The sequence below is a fragment of the Eucyclogobius newberryi genome, unplaced genomic scaffold (assembly GCF_026437365.1).
Source record: "Eucyclogobius newberryi isolate DKJ021-1_F unplaced genomic scaffold, fEucNew1.0.hap1 SCAF_7, whole genome shotgun sequence".
Lineage (NCBI taxonomy): Eukaryota > Metazoa > Chordata > Actinopteri > Gobiiformes > Gobiidae > Eucyclogobius > Eucyclogobius newberryi.
This window is the reverse complement of record NW_027316389.1, coordinates 27,546,461-27,564,103: the sequence shown is the minus strand read 5'-3', so window position 1 is coordinate 27,564,103 and position 17,643 is coordinate 27,546,461. Positions and strand designations below refer to the sequence as shown.

At 40.4% G+C, this 17,643-nt stretch overlaps 1 protein-coding gene across 2 annotated transcripts; it reads right to left on the bottom strand.

Annotated features, from left to right (window-relative positions):
• Positions 1 to 164: 164 nt before the first annotated feature.
• Positions 165 to 17,514, bottom strand: cep152 (centrosomal protein 152). 2 transcript variants are annotated; one of them, XM_072435144.1, is made up of 27 exons: positions 17,284 to 17,514; positions 12,297 to 12,403; positions 12,149 to 12,203; positions 11,793 to 12,074; positions 11,520 to 11,592; positions 11,308 to 11,448; positions 11,093 to 11,232; positions 10,699 to 10,899; positions 9,769 to 9,916; positions 9,604 to 9,695; positions 9,368 to 9,531; positions 8,970 to 9,168; positions 8,677 to 8,781; positions 8,410 to 8,540; positions 8,150 to 8,278; positions 7,930 to 8,065; positions 7,651 to 7,836; positions 7,320 to 7,544; positions 5,512 to 5,643; positions 4,791 to 5,396; positions 4,284 to 4,359; positions 4,028 to 4,195; positions 3,284 to 3,368; positions 2,929 to 3,008; positions 1,711 to 1,867; positions 1,523 to 1,626; positions 165 to 932 (listed from the first exon to the last, which is right to left on the bottom strand). In XM_072435144.1, exons 1-27 carry the CDS (start codon positions 17,368 to 17,370, stop codon positions 214 to 216), a joined length of 4,728 nt encoding a protein of 1,575 aa, XP_072291245.1. In that variant the 5' UTR covers positions 17,371 to 17,514; the 3' UTR covers positions 165 to 213. The 2 variants fall into 2 exon arrangements, with proteins under 2 accessions (XP_072291245.1, XP_072291246.1); XM_072435145.1 differs by having other exon boundaries at positions 7,651 to 7,833.
• Positions 17,515 to 17,643: the final 129 nt, after the last annotated feature.

Genomic DNA, 17,643 nt, shown 5'->3' with positions numbered 1-17,643 from the left:
ACTAACAGATGAAATGGCTAAAATCTCTTTTCACACAACTGCCACTGCTAACAAAAACAAACAAAGACAACCACGGCTACTTATTGTAATTTAGGACACTTCTGGTCATAAGAGTTTACTCTGTCCTTTTATCAATTAAACAAGACAAACATATTATGAAATGTAAACTTATAACACAAAGGCACTGTAGTTTATCTATTGTAGCTCTTACTGTCATTTCTGGCAGTAAAATGGACTCCCAAATCCACTGTCCTGTTGCTTTTGTCTTAACTCAGAAAATGGCAGTTTTGGACAAACATTGTACTGTTTTGCAGATTCAGATCCAGGCGTAGGTTGTCTATGCAAACTCAACTTGGCACTGTAGAAATCAGCGTTTGACACATTGGGGGTCTTTTTCACTATTTCATTATACACAGTTAGGTCCGAGGCATCTGATGTCAGCCCCCCAAACGCCCCAAAATCACAATTCGAAGCTACAGATACTGAAAAGGGCTCGAGTGGTTCGACCTTCTTCCCAGAGGACAGACGAGGGATTTGGAGACCTGTTTCTGAGTCATTGCTACTTAAACTCCAATCTGTCAACTGTTTCTCCTCCCTAACAGGCAGTTCCTGAAGAAACAGTTTTGCTTTTGGATCAAAGCTGCTTTCTGCCACATGCCCTTGCAAAAATAGGTCCCTGATTTTGCTCCTAACAGAAGCGTCAGTGCTTTGAGAAGAGGAGTTTTTCTCTTGAGGCGCTCTGTATGATGAAGCGAGCGGGTTCTGGGTTTGTCCTGGGACAGACTGGTCCTGATCACTGACAGATTGGGTCCTTACTGCAGTTGACGGTTTCATTTTCATATCAGAAGTCTTTTGTTTTTGGACTTTCTCATCCAGTCTCCTGTCTGGGGGCTCAAGGGGGCTCGAATTGTCCGACACAACTGTCCCTCCACCTGTAACCACACACAAACAAACAAACACACATAGTGTATTCATTTAAAATGCATAATTCAGCTCATTTGTGGCACACAAAAACACTACTGATGAGATAATATAACTTTGTTATTGAGACGCTTTCACCCATTAGATTATTATTTTAAAGTACTTACTTTAAACATCTTGCTAACAAAGTTGTCTGACAAAAAGAAATAAGATATATCTATTGTAACTAAAAATAAGATGAACATTACAAAAGTACTACTGTTGAGAGAAGCAAAACAACAGCCGTTAGCTTCGGTCGAAATACCAAGGCAATGAGTGTTGAAATGATTAATGTTTGTCTAGTAAATGTGCATGGACTTTAGTAACACAGGACGAGGTTCTGGATTCAGCCCCGATAACACACTAACTTCAACATACTCCAACATACTCCAAATACAAGTGTATGGATGTATTTGAAGAAAAGAGCATTATAGAAAGGCTAAAACAAGAAACTAGAAAGACGCCAATAATATGACCAAAAAAAAATGACATTAATTTAATTGTTTTAAATTCTTGTCATCATGTAATCGTGTGGTCTAGCACAGGGCTCTTTAGTACTTACAGGGAACAGCAAAGTGTTTTACAGATCTATTCTTGACGGGGGTCTCAAGCACTTTAGCCATTGCCGCCAGTTTGCTTGCTGCATTCATAATTTTCTTCTCAGCTCTACAGACAAGGATAGAAGCAAAAGGTCATCATTTGTATTCCAAATAAAGTAGAAATAACAACAAATCTTGAACCAATATTTACCCAGTGGTTTTGCCTCCATCCTCCAGTAGCTCTTGTAAACACGTGAGGTAGTAATGCCTCATTTTCCGGGCCGTGTCCTGTCGCTCTCTCTGCACCTCCACTCGAATCATCTCTGCTGCTCGCTCACGGCTCTCGTGCAGGTAACGCATCATGTCCCCTGAAAAACACACCACACGTCATTTGATTTTAGGAGGTTTAATTCATGAAAAGAAGGCAGTGGTGAGACCAGTATTGTGCCATTTAAACTGCATCAAATTTGAGACCAAAGAAGACATCTGTGAATGTTGAAAAATAAACTTTGCTGTCTTTGCCAAGTTAACAGAGCGTATAACCAGTGGTTCTCCAAAGGATACTTTAACGAACCAAAAACAAATGTTTGCAGAGTGTTATTGTAAGGTTAGGTGGCAAATGGAAGCCTGTTGTTGATCATAAAAACATAAAAAGTTATTTTGTTACAAGCCAAAATCCAACTTACAACATTTCCTGATGCTTTTCTTTTGGCATCGATCAAGACTATTCCAATTTATTCTAATTTTAAACTTTTCCCTTATAGTTTGTATTAGCCAACATCGTTTTAATTGACTAAAATGTGGCTAATCATAAATTAAAAGAAACAAATCCAGATGACTTTGCAGCTCTTTGTATTTTTAATCTGCTGACTGACTTCCTAGAAATATATTTATGATACTTCATAGACAAGAGTTCATTTCAAAGCTTTCACAGCTTTCACTTGGAGCGGTCTTAGTAATTTAAAAGACTATTCAAATGCACGAGCTCTGCAGAACAGGACCGCTTTGACATGATGGAGAGGGCAGAAACACTGGTCAAACGGTCAAGGCCAGGAAGTGACACATACGTAAGTGCAACGCCTTAAACCACAACAGTGAGAGCAAGCACTGACCACTTTTTAAAAACATTCCAAGCCAATAGACTCGTTTCCTGTGAGGATCATTCGGTTTGCTCTTCTTCAAAGTGACTGAGCTTCAATTTTTGGAAAGTCAGGTTCAGTTTTTGTGTTGTTGCTCCAATTTGTTGATCATAGTTCTTTGCAAACATGTTCTAACCTTTGTTTCTCTCATTCTAATATCTAATAACATCAATATCTGGCCTGATAAACTTTGACCTCATCATCTCTGCAGAATTGGACAGAACTGTAAAACCAGGATGCGCTCACAACCAATATTCAAAATGTTTAATCCCCACTTCCAAAATACACACCTCTGATTTTCTCCACAGTATTTAGATATTGCAGTTTCATCTCTTCCAGGCCTTCCTGAACATGTTGTTGTTCAGCACTCCTACTGGAAAAAACAAGAGTTCAGCTGCTTAAGTACAAGAGCAGTTTGATTTATTTATCCATAAAAACAGCTGAAGATTTGAGGAATTTTGGGAATCGAGAAAATACTGCAGATGAACACACTTATAAGTTGACACAGTGAAGAGAAAATAAGTTTGAAGGATATTCTGATAAATGTTTAAATATTGTATAATTCATTATTTTGGTAATTTAAAACTAAAGGTTAGACAAATGAAACCAATGTTATGGAATAAAGGAGGAAACAAAGGCACAAACCCAGTCTTTTCTCTGATCTTTTTTGCTTCCTCAAGCTGCTGCGAGTGCTCCTCTTTGACCTTCTGAACGAAGCCCTCGTGTTCCTCTAAAAAAACACAACACGGGTCAATAAATCTGCCCACAACGTTTTGGTATCATTATTATTATTATAGATTTCCCATGCATATTAATGTGAGAAAAGCCTGATATTCAGCCCAAGATGCTAAAGACTCATGTTTTTCTTTGGGTTGATTTTCAATATCAACCAAGATCAAACCAAGGCTTGAGGCTTTGTTAGCGTGCTGCATGTGACTTGTCCAAACACAAACCCCACCAACAAGACCGACATTATCATTGACATTTTAAAAAAGGAGAAGATTTGATTCGGACTAAATTTGAAAATGGACAATTTTTTTTAAACTTGCCCGTATTACAATATATATATATATTATTATAAAGACATTTTTTAACAATATAACATTACATAAAAATAATTGCAATATAATTTAATTCCAACATTCAGCTCAGTGCAACATTAATAACAAACTCTAGAGCAATGACATTTGAGATGATGGAAGTAAACAACATAATACAAGAATCCTGAGCCTTTTAGTCTTTTCTTGTGTCATTAACTAACTTACTATATGTTAAACTAAATGAGGCCAAAAAGGCAAGAGTGTTTTCTGCAGAGGACACGCTATAAAGTGAACCTCTGCTGTGATGCATGATGATTGCATGATTGCATGCTTCTAACCACAGACTCACCTCTGAGTTTCTTCACGACGGCCTTGTGCTCTCTCACCGCGCTCTGCAGCTGACGACAGGCCTTCTCCAAGTGTCTCTGGAGCTCGTGGTTCTTCTTCTGCAGTTTACTGACAGTTTCGGTGCACTCCTTTCTGCATCGGCCCTGCTCGGCCCGCTGGGACGCAGAGGCTGGAAATGAAAAATGGAAATTCATATATCACACGGGGAAACCACTGCACTGTGAACGGAAAATACACCGGCAGCCAATTTACTGTACCTTGTATTTTGTTGATTTCTTTTTCATACTGTTCCTGAGTTTCTTTCAACACCAAGCTTAGTTTTCTCTCACTCGTCTATACGAACAGCAGAAAATACTTTACAATTAGTGACATTATGATACATATTTTTTTCATACAAGAACTTTTGTTATTGTTCTTTAAAGATTAGAAAACATGCAGATTTACACATTTTAAGTCCTTATTTGCAACTGAGCAGAATAAACATGGCATTTGGGATTGCAAAAAAACTAATTTGCCCCATAGTGTCCAAGAATTCAGACTTTTGGCTTATTTTATGCCAGATGCAACATTTATCAGGGTTTGGGGCTGTCGCTGGCTCAACAATACTTTAAATTTCACAACTTATCAGACGCTGAAAGTCTTCAGACCATTTCAGAAAGATGTTGGCCTATTTTAACTTGTGCTGTAATGTTTTATTTGCTTCAGTAATCATTGCTGTACACCTTGTTCTGATCGGTTCTAAATTATATTAAAAAGTAACCTGCCTTCGTCCACTCCTTCTTTGCCTGGGACACTGCTCTGTTGACTCTATCTCTGCAGAGGTTTTGGACGACATGTGTTATTGTGTCCTCTGACTGGCCACTGCTGGTTTTCTTGGCCTCCTCTGATCCCTGCTGCTCCATAAAGAGTTGTGTTTGGACTTGGGCCAGTGCAGCATGAATTTCCTCTTTCATTTGCACTTTCTCCTTTTCTTCAAAGAGACATTTCAACTCCTGTTCTCTGGATTTCACAGCTTGTTGCAGTTTGACCTCAGTCTGAGATAGCAGCTCTTTCTTCTCCTCTTTTGCTTGTTGTAAAGCTTGTTCGAGCTTCTTCTGTTGCTCTTGTAGCTTGTTTTGACACGCCTGTTCGCTGCGCGCCTGGACAGTGTTGATCTCCTGTAGCTTGTCTCGGTTCCAGGCGGCTCGGGCAGCGGACACTTCGGCCTTTAGCAAAGCGGCCTGCTCTCTCCTGGTTTGGTCCAGTTGGCTCTGCAGGGTCGATACGGCCTGCTGTAGCTCTTCTTCCCGTTGAGATGAAGACTGTTCCTCCAGCTGGCTCTTCGGACGCTTAGCCCACTGGTCCTCTGCTGCACGTAAGGCCTGGGACAGCTGGCCAATGTTGAAGCAAAGCATGAAGTTAAATCACCAGAAGCAGACCAAATATATACAATTACGATGAACTGTCTATTATTGGTCAGAGGCTATTCTGATTGGGAGTACAGACCTTTTGATCTGTGACTTTTTGCTGCTGTTCTTCCCATTTCTCCCTCTCACTTTGAAGAGAGGCCTGGTATTCTGGTGATGAAGTCAAGTCTTCGACCCAGCGATTATAAGCCCTGGTTACGGCACCTTCAACCTTCAAATGAAGTGCATAGATAAATCAAGACAGCACTATAAGATTGGGTACAAATATTTCCACATAAACTATTACATGCAGGCAGGTATAATGCATTCAAAATACAGACAGACCCTTTAAAAGTTTGTGAACAAAAACATTTGAAATTCTGGAGTGGAGGCAAAAGTGAAGTGGAATATAATGAGATTAACCTCAGAATATCACTAAGTATGTATTTTGGTACATGAAAATGACTCATACATGCAAATTATATAAGAGCCGGGTTTAAAAACATTTACAATTCTTCACTACCAAGTAAAAATGCAGTAACTCTATTCAAATTGAGATGAGACCAAAAACAGCTTCTCATCACATGTTTTATTTGGTGACCAGGTTTTATGGCTCAACTATGTACCAATTATAAAAAATCCTGATGTTAAATGAGCAGTAACTGCAGCTCATAATGTTCTTATGGATCATTTCAAACGCAGTAACTGCACTTTCCTCTTGTTTTACTGAGGAGCAGAGCAGTTACTGCAATTTGTTTCTTGGTTAATTTGTAAATTAAATAACATTCAGCTATGAAACTTTCCATTCATGTGCACAAAGAACACATTTAGAGCTTGAAGGCAATATCAGTTGGGATGGTTGCCATTTGCAAATTATTTACTCATCATAAAAAGGTAAGACATGAATACATTTGCATTGCTGGAGAGCCTGGTCGGATACGGCCTGGTGCGGGATCCTTTCTCTGCAGCTGAAAACAAAACTCTTGCACCAGATAAACACGAATGAGACAACACTAATCTGAGCTGTACCATGAGTCTGTCCTCCAACAGGCCCAGAGGATAGTGTCCTTCCCCTCCACTCACAGTATGACCGTTTGCCCTCAGGGAGGCGCTATAGGGTCCCCCAGTGCAGACTCTCATTTGCCTACATCTTAAAAGGCTCCAAAACCAGTCTAGTGTCTGGCTGTGATTAAGTATATTATTCTATTGTACATTTCTATTAGTGTAACTGATATTCTCAGAGGGACATCAAAACTTTAAAACTACTTTTCTCAGTTTAGCTGACTGTTTAAAGTTACTGCATTTTTACTTTGATGGGCAGAATTAGTATTTAATATTACTTCTTATTAAATAGTAGACAATTTGCATTTTTGATGAAGGTAAAATCCTGATTTTACTGAACAAATACCTACAGAAATGTTGACCACAAAATCGTTTTAATTTTATCTACGGACACTTCAAATACAGGTTTGAGGCTCGACAAATGTATTCTTTTCATCCTTTATAATTTATAACTTTTTTTAGTCCATTCTGTTTCCACCCGAGAAAGTATTGTATCGTAAAAAGCAGAACATTGAAGGGGAAAAAATATATATACATCTCAGACCTCCACATGCTGTCTACACATTTAATCTTTTCAAACTTTTCAAAGCTGTGTTAGATGTGAATACTTTAAAAGGTTTAAATAACTACTTCCTAAAATTAGGTACCCCAGCTTTAATCATTGGAAACGCATTATGGTTTTACTTTGTTTTGCCTCCAGATCAGAATTTTGAACATTCTGATGATACAGCATTTTAAAAAGGTTCATAAGTACAATTATGAGGCATATCATGTGAACCTTCAGCAGAGGGTCATATATGATGCAATAATTAGTTTTGAATGGCTTATCATCACTCTAAAATGCACCTGTTTGGCCATGTCCTCCAGATGTTTCTCATGCAGATCTTCCTGGACTTGCTTCTTCGCCTCCTCCACAGCCTTCAGTTTGGCTCTGTCTGCTTCCGTTTGCAGCTGTCGCTTCTGAGTCGAGAGCCTGGACTCCAGCTCCTCAGCGCTGATCGTCACCTCTGCAGTTTCTTTGGGCGTTTGTCGGTTTGCCTCCTCCAGTTTTTGGGACCAACTCTGCTCCACCTGCGCACACACAGCAAAGCAAGACATAAAAAAATATATATATATACGAGAAAAGACGTGAAACTGTACATTTTTGCATAACAAGATAACAATTAAAAACATTAACCTTTTTCATCTCTTCCTTCCAGGTTGCATTAATCTGAGCCGCATGAGTGTCTACGTTCTTCTGGATCTCCTTTTCCTTGTCTTTGGTCCAAACTGCTTTGAGTTCAGCGACTGACGCCTGGTACTGCACCTCCAGCTCAGCCCTCAGCCTCTTCAGAGCCGCGTCAGTCTCCTCTTGCATCTTCTGCTACAACAACATTCATACTGTATTCTTACACGCTCTAAAGTAAGTTCTATAAAGCAGACGTATAAATAAATCCTGTTATGTGTGTTTATTTACCATGGTCTCCGTTAATGTAGCCTCTTCATTATCTTTGTTGCGAATACTTTCCTCCAGCGTGTCCTTCTCTTTGCAGACCGAAATGTAGCACTCTTGCACGGCTGACATTTTATCATGAGCGTCAGACAGCTGAGTTCTAAGGAGAGATTGATATAAACAAAGGTCAATTATATCCCCTCGTATAAAACTAACATGCTAAACAATGAGATCTGTAACTTACTGTAACTCCTGGAGCTGCTGGTGGTGATGCTGGGTCAGTTGTTCCATCTGGGCCGTGTGCTCCTGAAGAAGCTCCGCCCTGACGCGCTCCACCACGTCGTCCCTGTGCTGCTGGTAAATCCTCTCTGATCTGAGAAATGAATGAGGTCACAAATATGAAGTAAAAAATCAACATAAAAAATGACTCAATAATGACCCCTGTAAAAATGTAAAGTTTGTAAGTAGCTAAAGTTGTAGATTGTATAAAAAAGTGCCCTGTACCTTTGAGCTGCCTCCTGCTTTTCCTGATCCAACTCCTGAATCATTTCTCTCATCTTGGTGCACAGCTCCAAGTTTGCAGCTTTCAACTTTTCCTCGTTCTGTTTCAGTTCCTTATTTTTCTTCTCCAAAGTCTGTCATTGGACCAAGATTATTTATTAGGAACTAATGTATAGTTTAAAAAGCAGCAAAGTCATAAAATGTTGTGGGGAAAGAAATGCATTTATAGTAATGATGATTTAAAAATAATAATAATAAACACCCACAGACCTCCACTTGTTCCTGCAAGTGTTGTTTGTCCACCTCGAGTTGGTTGAACTCTTTCTGAGACGCCCCATGCATATCTGCTACTTTTACTTGGCCATTTTCTCTGATCTGTGGAGATGCAGATTAGGGGCATTAGGTTGTTGATTGACATGAATGAGAGCATGTGCGTCTTCATATCATGCACATGTACTGTGTACTGTGTACTGTGTCAAATGACCCAAGTCCAACTCCAACATTACATTTCATTCAATCCAATCCCTGTGTGCTACTTTACTCATTGTGAGTGTAGTCCCCACCGTAGAGCTGAGTTGAGCCTCCTCTAGCTCCGTCTGCAGCTTGTCCGCTCGGGCCTGACTGACCCGGAGTTCGTCCTGCAGCTGTTCAATCTTCTGCCTCTTTCCTTTCAGATTCCCCAAACACCGCTGCATCTCCGACCTCATCAGCCGCAACGCCTCGTCTTTGGGCAGCTTCGAGTCGGGCAGGTTGGCCAAGGGACTGTGGACACGCATGTAGAATAGGGTATTTATAACAATTACCGCAAGTTTACCATGTTGCAATACAATTGCATTACATTTGGGGCTCAAATATAACTTGGAAACGCAACTGTACAGATGAGGAAGTAATGCAGTAAACATGTTTCAATAAACAAATGGCCTTATTTACATCTAAACTCTGCACAATTATGCTTCTTTACCTGCGTAAAGTGCCATTCCTCAGGTTGCTGTTCTTCAATCCCAAATCAATACAGGACTCAGAGAGATGGTTCTCCAGGTCTTTATTTAGGTCCAAGGATATTACACTGTGTTTTACAGCAGATTCATATAAAGTGATCTGCTCCTTCAGCTCTGCCAGATCCTCCTACAAATGAAAAAGTGAATTTAATGACTAAGGACTTTCTGATGGATAACAAAAGTAAAGCAAAACACTAACCTGTAAGGCTTTATTCATGTTTTCACCCAGTGCCTTTGCAGATTGGGTTTGCTGGAGTTTGATTTGCATCCGACTCATTTCTTGTACTGAATCTGAAGGAACAAAATGTCACAATGTGCTATGACAAACTCCATTTACAAAGCGCCATGTTCTTCCCAGTCGTACTTGTCTGCAGCAGCTTGGCACACTGCTGCTGGCTCTCCTCCAGGCGCTGTGTGAGCGTGTTGATGACTCTGGCCCTCTCCAGTTGGTCCTCTTCTCTCTGGCGCTCCAGCTGCTTCACCTGCTCCCGTAACCTCTGAGTAAGCTCAACCTACAAACAACAGGGCAGCAATTCAGGCTTTTTTTAAATGATGAAATGTCTGCTTAGCCAAAACTCACAGTGCTATTCGATGCACATGAGCCTCATTTTGATTATAAAGAGTTATGAGAGATTAGGAATGGGAATCACAGGGTCCTGCACGATTCGAAGCGATGAACTATACGCGGCTCATGGTACAATATCACAATTTTGCTATACGTGCGATAATTTATGTCTTGATAATGATATTCTACGATATATCACTATGTTTTAAAGAACCAAATACTAACTAAATTTTTCTGTCAAACCACGACCTGCACAAACTCAAAAGAAAATACACCCATTTTAATAATCAAAATGTCAAATAGTTTGCGTAAACAAGATTCCTTTCTTTAAACAAGCCAACAAAATTGTATTGCGGTCACAATATAATTATACCAAAATGACACATATCGTCCACAATATCGATACTGTACCACCAAATTTAGTATCATCATATCGATATTTTAAAAATGCCTTTTTGAGTTTTCTGCTATATAAAGCTAGACTCACTGCTGGGAAGCTTTCTGAGTGGCCAACAGTGTGCAAGAGACACAAAACAATGTGCCAACTTTAATATATGGCAGATTAAATATATCATCTACTCTACAACTAAACCAAAATCCCGAGAAGCATGTTTTATGTAAAGCATTTACAAAATCTATCTAAAGTGTTATTCAATACAATTATAACTTAACATGCAAGTCATATATTAAATCTGACTTATAAACAATTGTTAGTTTTGCTCCACACACCTGTTGGTCTAGTGCCTGTGATACAGAGTCAATCTTCTGCTTAGAGACCAAAAGCGCTGCGTCGTGCTGCTCCCTCAGGACGGTAATGTCTCGGTCGTGTTGTTCTCGAGCTCTGGATAAAGTGTCCGAGCGGCACAGGTCCAACATCTGCTGCTTCATAGTGTCAACCGCAGCATCTGCCACTCTCTGCTTTTTCATGTTCTGTTGAAATAAATGGATGTTTGTCATCTGGGCTGCAAGTCAAATTGAAATTGAATTGAAATAGCCATTTAATTGGTTGTAATATGAAAATCATAAAGGCTGCGGCATTCATGTAACTGTACATCTAGAGACAATCTCCACAATTTGCCTTATTAGAATAGTCAACACAAGCAGTGCGGAGAGTAGAATGTACCTCTTGGTCTTTCTCAGTTAGAAGTTGCACTTGATGTTCCAATGCCTTCATAGTTTTTTGCATTTTCACGTCTCTGTCCTTATATTCTTCAATCAGGTGACTTGATTCTTTGAGACTTACGGCCAGCCCATCCTTTTCATCTGTTGATAAAATGTACATTTAAATTAGTGTGGGTCTGTTCTGACAAATCCAGTTTTAAATCTCATTTCCGGTACCTTTCACGATGGCAAACTGATGCTCCAGATATCGCATGTTGCGGCGAGAATCCTCCAGTTTTTGCTCCAAGTCTTCGGTCTGTCTCTGCTGTGCCTTGTGTAAGACGCGCAACTGGGCGAGCTGTTCCTGATCCGCAGTCTCTGAAATAAGAAAATATATTAAATGTGTTCAATTTTCAAATGGTATTGAACAGATTAAAGTGAAGTATTACTTGCTGTTGAATCAAGAAACTCTCTTTGCAGCTGATCAAGTTCTGGACCTTGATGTGGTTCAGAGTTAAACACCTGTGAATAAAAGAAAAAAATTAATTCAATTACAGACAAAAAAATTGTACTTGTGAACATTTTAATTTTAATGCATTTTACTTTCTCTTAATAAACTCACTATAGGCAATATGTTACCAATTGACAGATTAGCATTAACAGCCCTGAACAAATAACAAATCTCTCTTATACAAAGAGTTGAGATAAAAAATGATCCACACCTGAAACTGATTTCTGGTTTCCCCGTGGACTCGTCTGTCCCCACATCCACCATCTCCAACGGGGATTTTAGAGGCCTGAGGATACGAGTTTGTCCCGTAGTCGTCTGTAGAGAAGTCATTGTCCTCTGTGCCTATGCTGTGGTACGAGTAGTCTCCTTGGTTGAACGGTGGACCCTGTGTCTGCTTCCAAACGTGAGGCTGAGTTTGACCATGATGTCCATTCATGTGTCCATTAAGGACCTGGTCTCCATATTGGAACTGGTTGAACTTTGCTTCATAGTTCTTCAAATGTACATTAATAATTAACTTTTTCATATTTTGTAGTTAATATGGTTAATGTGTTGCCGGTACTTTACCTGTTCAGTTGGCCGGGCCTGATTCGGCCACTGCTGAGCCCCATTGGCCTGTGGACTGTGAAGAAAAAGCAAACTGTAAATATACGGTGTAAATATTTCTAATTTGTTATCATTCGATGGACTTTAATTTTGACTCAATTTGTTTTACCTATTGCCAGTATTTTTGTTGTTGCAGGTCGAGTACTCCAGCCCTGGGGAGGAGTCTCTGCTATCTTCAAGCATGTCATCCGGCAGGTCTGTGAGGAGTTTGTGCAGCTGTAAAAAAAAGAAGAAAACAGCACATGGAAGAGTCACTGTGGTTTCCAGGCAACAGAGTAATAAACAGTGAAAATGGAAAAAACAATCAATAAACGCTAAAGAGATACTCACTATGCTGCTACTATAACTGCTTTTACTGAGCATTCAGTTAGTTATACAATTTCAAACATATAACCCAGTTGCACCATAAACAAAATAAAATACACAAAAATACTCTTGCCTGAAGTAAGTATGATGAATTAATATCTGGGTCCAAATATTGCATCTGTATTCCATTGTTTCCAATTATTAAAAGGGCATATCGGGGCCTAATCTTGTTGCTACTTGTATTGTTGCATACAAGAGATATATATAGTTTAAAGGTTGAGTATTATAGATGCAATAAGTGACATTTATGCCAATAAATATAATAAAAATATTAGTTCAAATAAAGACCATCTGAGCCACCATGTGGCAGAAACTATATTAATACATTTCAGTTCCCTTGTGAATTATTACATTTATAAAATAAATAAATGTTTGCTCCTACAGTCAAAATACTCGAATTATCTTGACCCCTCCAACACAAAAACAACAAATGGCCGATTCCTCTCAACGTCAGTGACCCACAAGACCATCTGTAAGGGCCAAAGGATAAACGTAAAGTAAAGACAGCTGGACTTACTTCCCATAACGACTCCTGCATGTCCCTCAAATCCTCCACGGTTTCCACGATAGAAGGACCCATAGTGACCCTCTAACCAACACTTCTTGTCAAGCCGTTATGCACATCCTATCCTTGTGCTAAATATCCAAAATGCTCCCGGCATGTCGTCAGCTCCCCGTGGTATTGCTGTGATTTGCTCAAAAAGCCCTCCATTGTTTAGATGAAACATATAGCAAGGTTAACTGGAGCAGAAACATTCCAACTACTGGTGGTGAATATATTCCACTTGACCAACTTCTGATGAAAACCAAAACAAATGTTGTGCTTTGCCTAAATTAGCAATGCTTAAAAAAAGTCACATGTTTGCAGCTAGCCCAAGAAACAACATCATCGAAATGATTTGAAAGGAGGGAAAGCCTGTTTCACCATTACGACACACCTGGAAGGAGGACTTACTTTCTGGAGCCAATAATAGCACAGGTTTATAGAGCAATTACAGTGATTCACAGGGCAGTCTGTCAGTGTGTCAACAACGCACTCAGGTGTTCCCCAAGCAAACAGATGAACGGCCCATTACTGTGCATATGGTATTCATCCAAATCCATGCATAATAAAACATTGACAATAAAACTGATCAAGCAAATCTATTCATGACAACTTCTGGCATATTTGTGTGGGAAAACCAACAATACCACACAGCATTCTACAACTACCTACATTTTCCCTTTCAAGGCAAAATTTCAGTGTAGTCTACCCCTGTGTGTCCGTGAGCATTTTAGATTTCTTTATTTTTTTTTTTTAAAGGTGGCATTGAATCGAAATGAACAGAATATGAAATGCCATTTTACATCCTTAATAATGTAGGATAATTTTTGGCTTAGATATATCAATAAACAAGAAATTACAATAGTTATAGCTGGGGAATATACTAATTAAAGGTTTTAAATATACAGTACAGACAAAAGTTTGGACACACCTGCTCATTCAGAGTTTTCTTTATTTTCATGACTATAAAAATTGTAGATTCACACTGAAGGCATCAAAACTATGAATTAACACATGTGGAATTATATACTTAAAGTGAAACAACTGAAAATATGTCTTATATTCTAGGTTCTTCAAAGAAGCCACCTTTAGCTTTGATTACTGCTTCTCACCCTCTTGGCATTCTCTTAAGAGAAGATAAGCCTTTATTTGTCCACACGATGGGGAAATTTCAGTGTTGCAACACAAGTAGGTACTGAAGTAAAAGAACAGATAACTTATAGAAAGCTTAAAAAAAAAACACTCTTGAAAGAAAAGCTCTTATAAAAAAGCTCTTATATTCTTAATAAAAATTAAAAATAATAATAACAGTAACAAAAGTAACACTCTTATTTACAGCACTTATATGGACGGAGAATATATGACAATTTGACATTATGTCAAATGAATGAATATGACAGTATTGCACATGGGTATGACTGTATACACGTGTTCTAACAGTGTTTGTTATAAAGTCTGACAGCAGCAGAAGGAAAGACCTGCGAAACGTCTCCTTCACACAGCGAGAGTGGATCAGTCTCTCACTGAAGCTGCTCTCCAGAGCGGACAGAGTGTCCTGCAGGGGGCGACACTCATGGTCCAGTATAGATGTGAGTTTAGCCAGGACCCTTCTGTCCCCCACCTCCTGCACCGAGTCCAGAGCACAGCCCAGGACGGATCTGGACTTCTTGATGATTTTGTCCAGCTTCTTCCTCTCCCTCTCTGTGATGCTGTTTCTCCAGCAGGCCACACCATACAGGAGCTGATGCCACCACAGAGTCGTAGAAGGTCTTCAGGAGTGGCCCTGTCACTCCAAAAGACCTGAGTCTCCTCAGGAGGTAGAGCCGACTCTGGCTCTTCCTGTACAGTGCGTCTGTGTTGTGAGTCCAGTCCAGTTTGTGGTTCAGATGAACACCCAGGTACTTGTATGAGTCCACTCTCTCAATGTCCCGTCCCTGGATGTTCACTGGTGAGGGGGGGCAGCAGAGTGGCCTTGGTCTTCCCCGCGTTGATGAGGAGGTGGTTCCGCTGACACCAGTCCACAAAGTCCTGCTCCAGTCCTCTGTACTCCGCATCATCGTCGTCCATGATGAGTCCGATGATGGCAGAGTCGTCAGAGAACTTCTGCAGGACACAGCTGTCCGTGTCATGTCTGAGGACTGCAGTGTAGAGGGTGAAGAGAAAGGGCGCGAGGACAGTGCCCTGGGGCGCCCCCACACTGCAGGTCCGAGTGTCAGACACACAGTCCCGTGCTCTCACAAACTGGGGTCGGTCTGTGAGGTAGTCCAGGATCCACTCTGCCAGGTCATACTCCACACCAGCCGTCTCCAGCTTGTCCCTCAGGAGCAGCGGCTGATGGTGTTGAAGGCACTGGAGAGATCGAAGAACAGGATCCTCACAGAGCTGCCAGGCTTTTCCAGGTGAGAGAGACAGCGGTGCAGCAGGGAGATGACGGCGTCCTCCACTCCGATGCCAGGCCGGTATGCGAACTGCAGCGGGTCCATGGCTGAGCTCACGGTGGAGCGGAGGTGGTCCAGGACCAGCCGCTCCAGTGTCTTCATCAGATGGGACGTGAGAGCCACCGGCCTGAAGCTGTTGAGGTCTTTGGCGCGCAGTGTCTTGGGCACAGGTACCAGACAGGAGGTCTTCCAGACCTGTGGTACCACCCTCAGCTTCAGGCTCATGTTGAAGACATGCTCCACAACTCCACACAGTTCATCTGCGCAGGATTTTAGGAGCCTGGGGCTGATGCCGTCAGGTCCTGCTGCCGATGCCGTCAGGTCCTGCTGCCTTCCTTACTTTAATCCTCTTCATCTCTCTCCTCACCTCTGCTGCTGTTACAGTCAGTGGATGGCAGGGTGACTGTGTGCTGGGGGGATGGGTGAGTCCGGGTGGAGTGGTGGGCTGATGGGCCGGAGCAGAGGTGTGAAGAGGAACGGGTGTGGGCCATTGTCCAGCTGTGGAAGAGATGAACTTCAAGAGGTCGTCACCTGAAATGGTCTTCCATCAGTCTTGAAGGAGGTTCCCAGAGATGCTTAGCACTTGTTGGCCCTCTTGCCTTCATTCTGCGGTGTGTGTCCAATCGTTTGGTCTGTACTGTACATCAGTGTAACACATAGCACAGGGGTAGACAAAAAATATTGGGAATAGGGCTACAAATAACAATTATTTTGGATGTCAATTATTTAAGGATTTATTTCTGTGCATTGAGATTTTTTAAATACATTTTAAACCAACAAAAGGTTTAGATATGATGACTAAAGGCTTCTAGATAGAGAATACTTATAAATACAGTGCATTATTCATGCATGCCCAGAGACTACAGGTGGAAATTAGCACTTGAGCTACAACCTGGTACAATGCATCTCTCCTGATAATGAGTGTGAATGTATATTGTCCAATTTCAAAGAAAATCAACTAATTAAAATCTTAAAATTATTTCTTTTGTATTGCCCATTTGATTGGTTAGCAAATGATGTCTTTAAACATGCATTTTAGAGTTGATATAGTCCAGATAAGAGTAACAAAAATATACTTATGATTATTATAACCCGTTACAATGAGGTGGGCCCTCCAACCTTTCCTTTGTGTCCACATCTGATAAAAGGAAACTATCAAGCTGCTGGGCATATATGAAGAGAGCTGCAAGTTAATAATGACTTATTTTCATTCATAAACATTCTGCAATGAATCAGACTCAGTTTAGTGCTCCAAAACAACAAAAAACATAAATTACCCTTATATATATATATATATATATATATATATATATATATATATATATATATATATATATATATATATATATATATATATATATATATATATATGACTTTTATATGAATTTCCCTTAAATGTTTAGTCAAATTGGCCTCGGTTTTCAAAAAGGAATTGTCAAAACACAACAAATCTGCTCAAACCATTGTCAATCAGACCATCCTCCAAACACATGCTGCTCTTTAATATTTATCAAATAACAATATTCCTCTGTGCAGAGCTTGAGAACACTTATAATCAGAGGAAATCAGACATCAGAGGCCAAAACTGCAGCGTCTCAGCTTCACAAAGAGTCCAGGCAAGTGTTTGTGCTCCAAAGGGTTCAGGAGCAGCTTCAGTTTGAAATGGGGCTCATTTTGGCATTTTACAGTCGCTAAATCACGATTATTCCGATTAATTGTTGCAACCACAAACACGAAATGAAAGGTACCTCTTGCTCCCTGGCGTAGTCCTCCTGGTCGTACTCCTCCTCCTCATGTTGCGTTTGCAGAGCAGCACTGTCGAAGTCGATGGACATGATGTATGTTCCCGAGGTCAAATATTATTAGAAGGCACGATCAGATCAATTCCATGATGTCCCAGTTGTTTCCTCACAATTACAAACTGCACACAAACAGGCTAACATAGCTAAGCCGAACCATGCTAGTTTACTACAATAACACAGGGTCCAAAAGCCTTAAAACAACTCCATATCACGGAATTACACAGCAGAAATGATGTGTCAGCGTTGTTGTCTGTTCAAATAATCTAGATAAACGATGAGGATTTTAAAATAGAGCGGATGCAACGG

Coding starts and splice junctions, on each gene's coding strand:
- cep152 (XM_072435144.1), bottom strand. CDS start 17,370: ATGTCCATCGACTTCGACAGTGCTGCTCTGCAAACGCAACATGAGGAG. Junction 11,593..11,792: donor AAACCAGAAATCAGTTTCAG/GTGTGGATCATT, acceptor TTTTATTCACAG/GTGTTTAACTCTGAACCACA. Junction 8,066..8,149: donor CAGCAGCTCCAGGAGTTACA/GTAAGTTACAGA, acceptor ATCTCTCCTTAG/AACTCAGCTGTCTGACGCTC.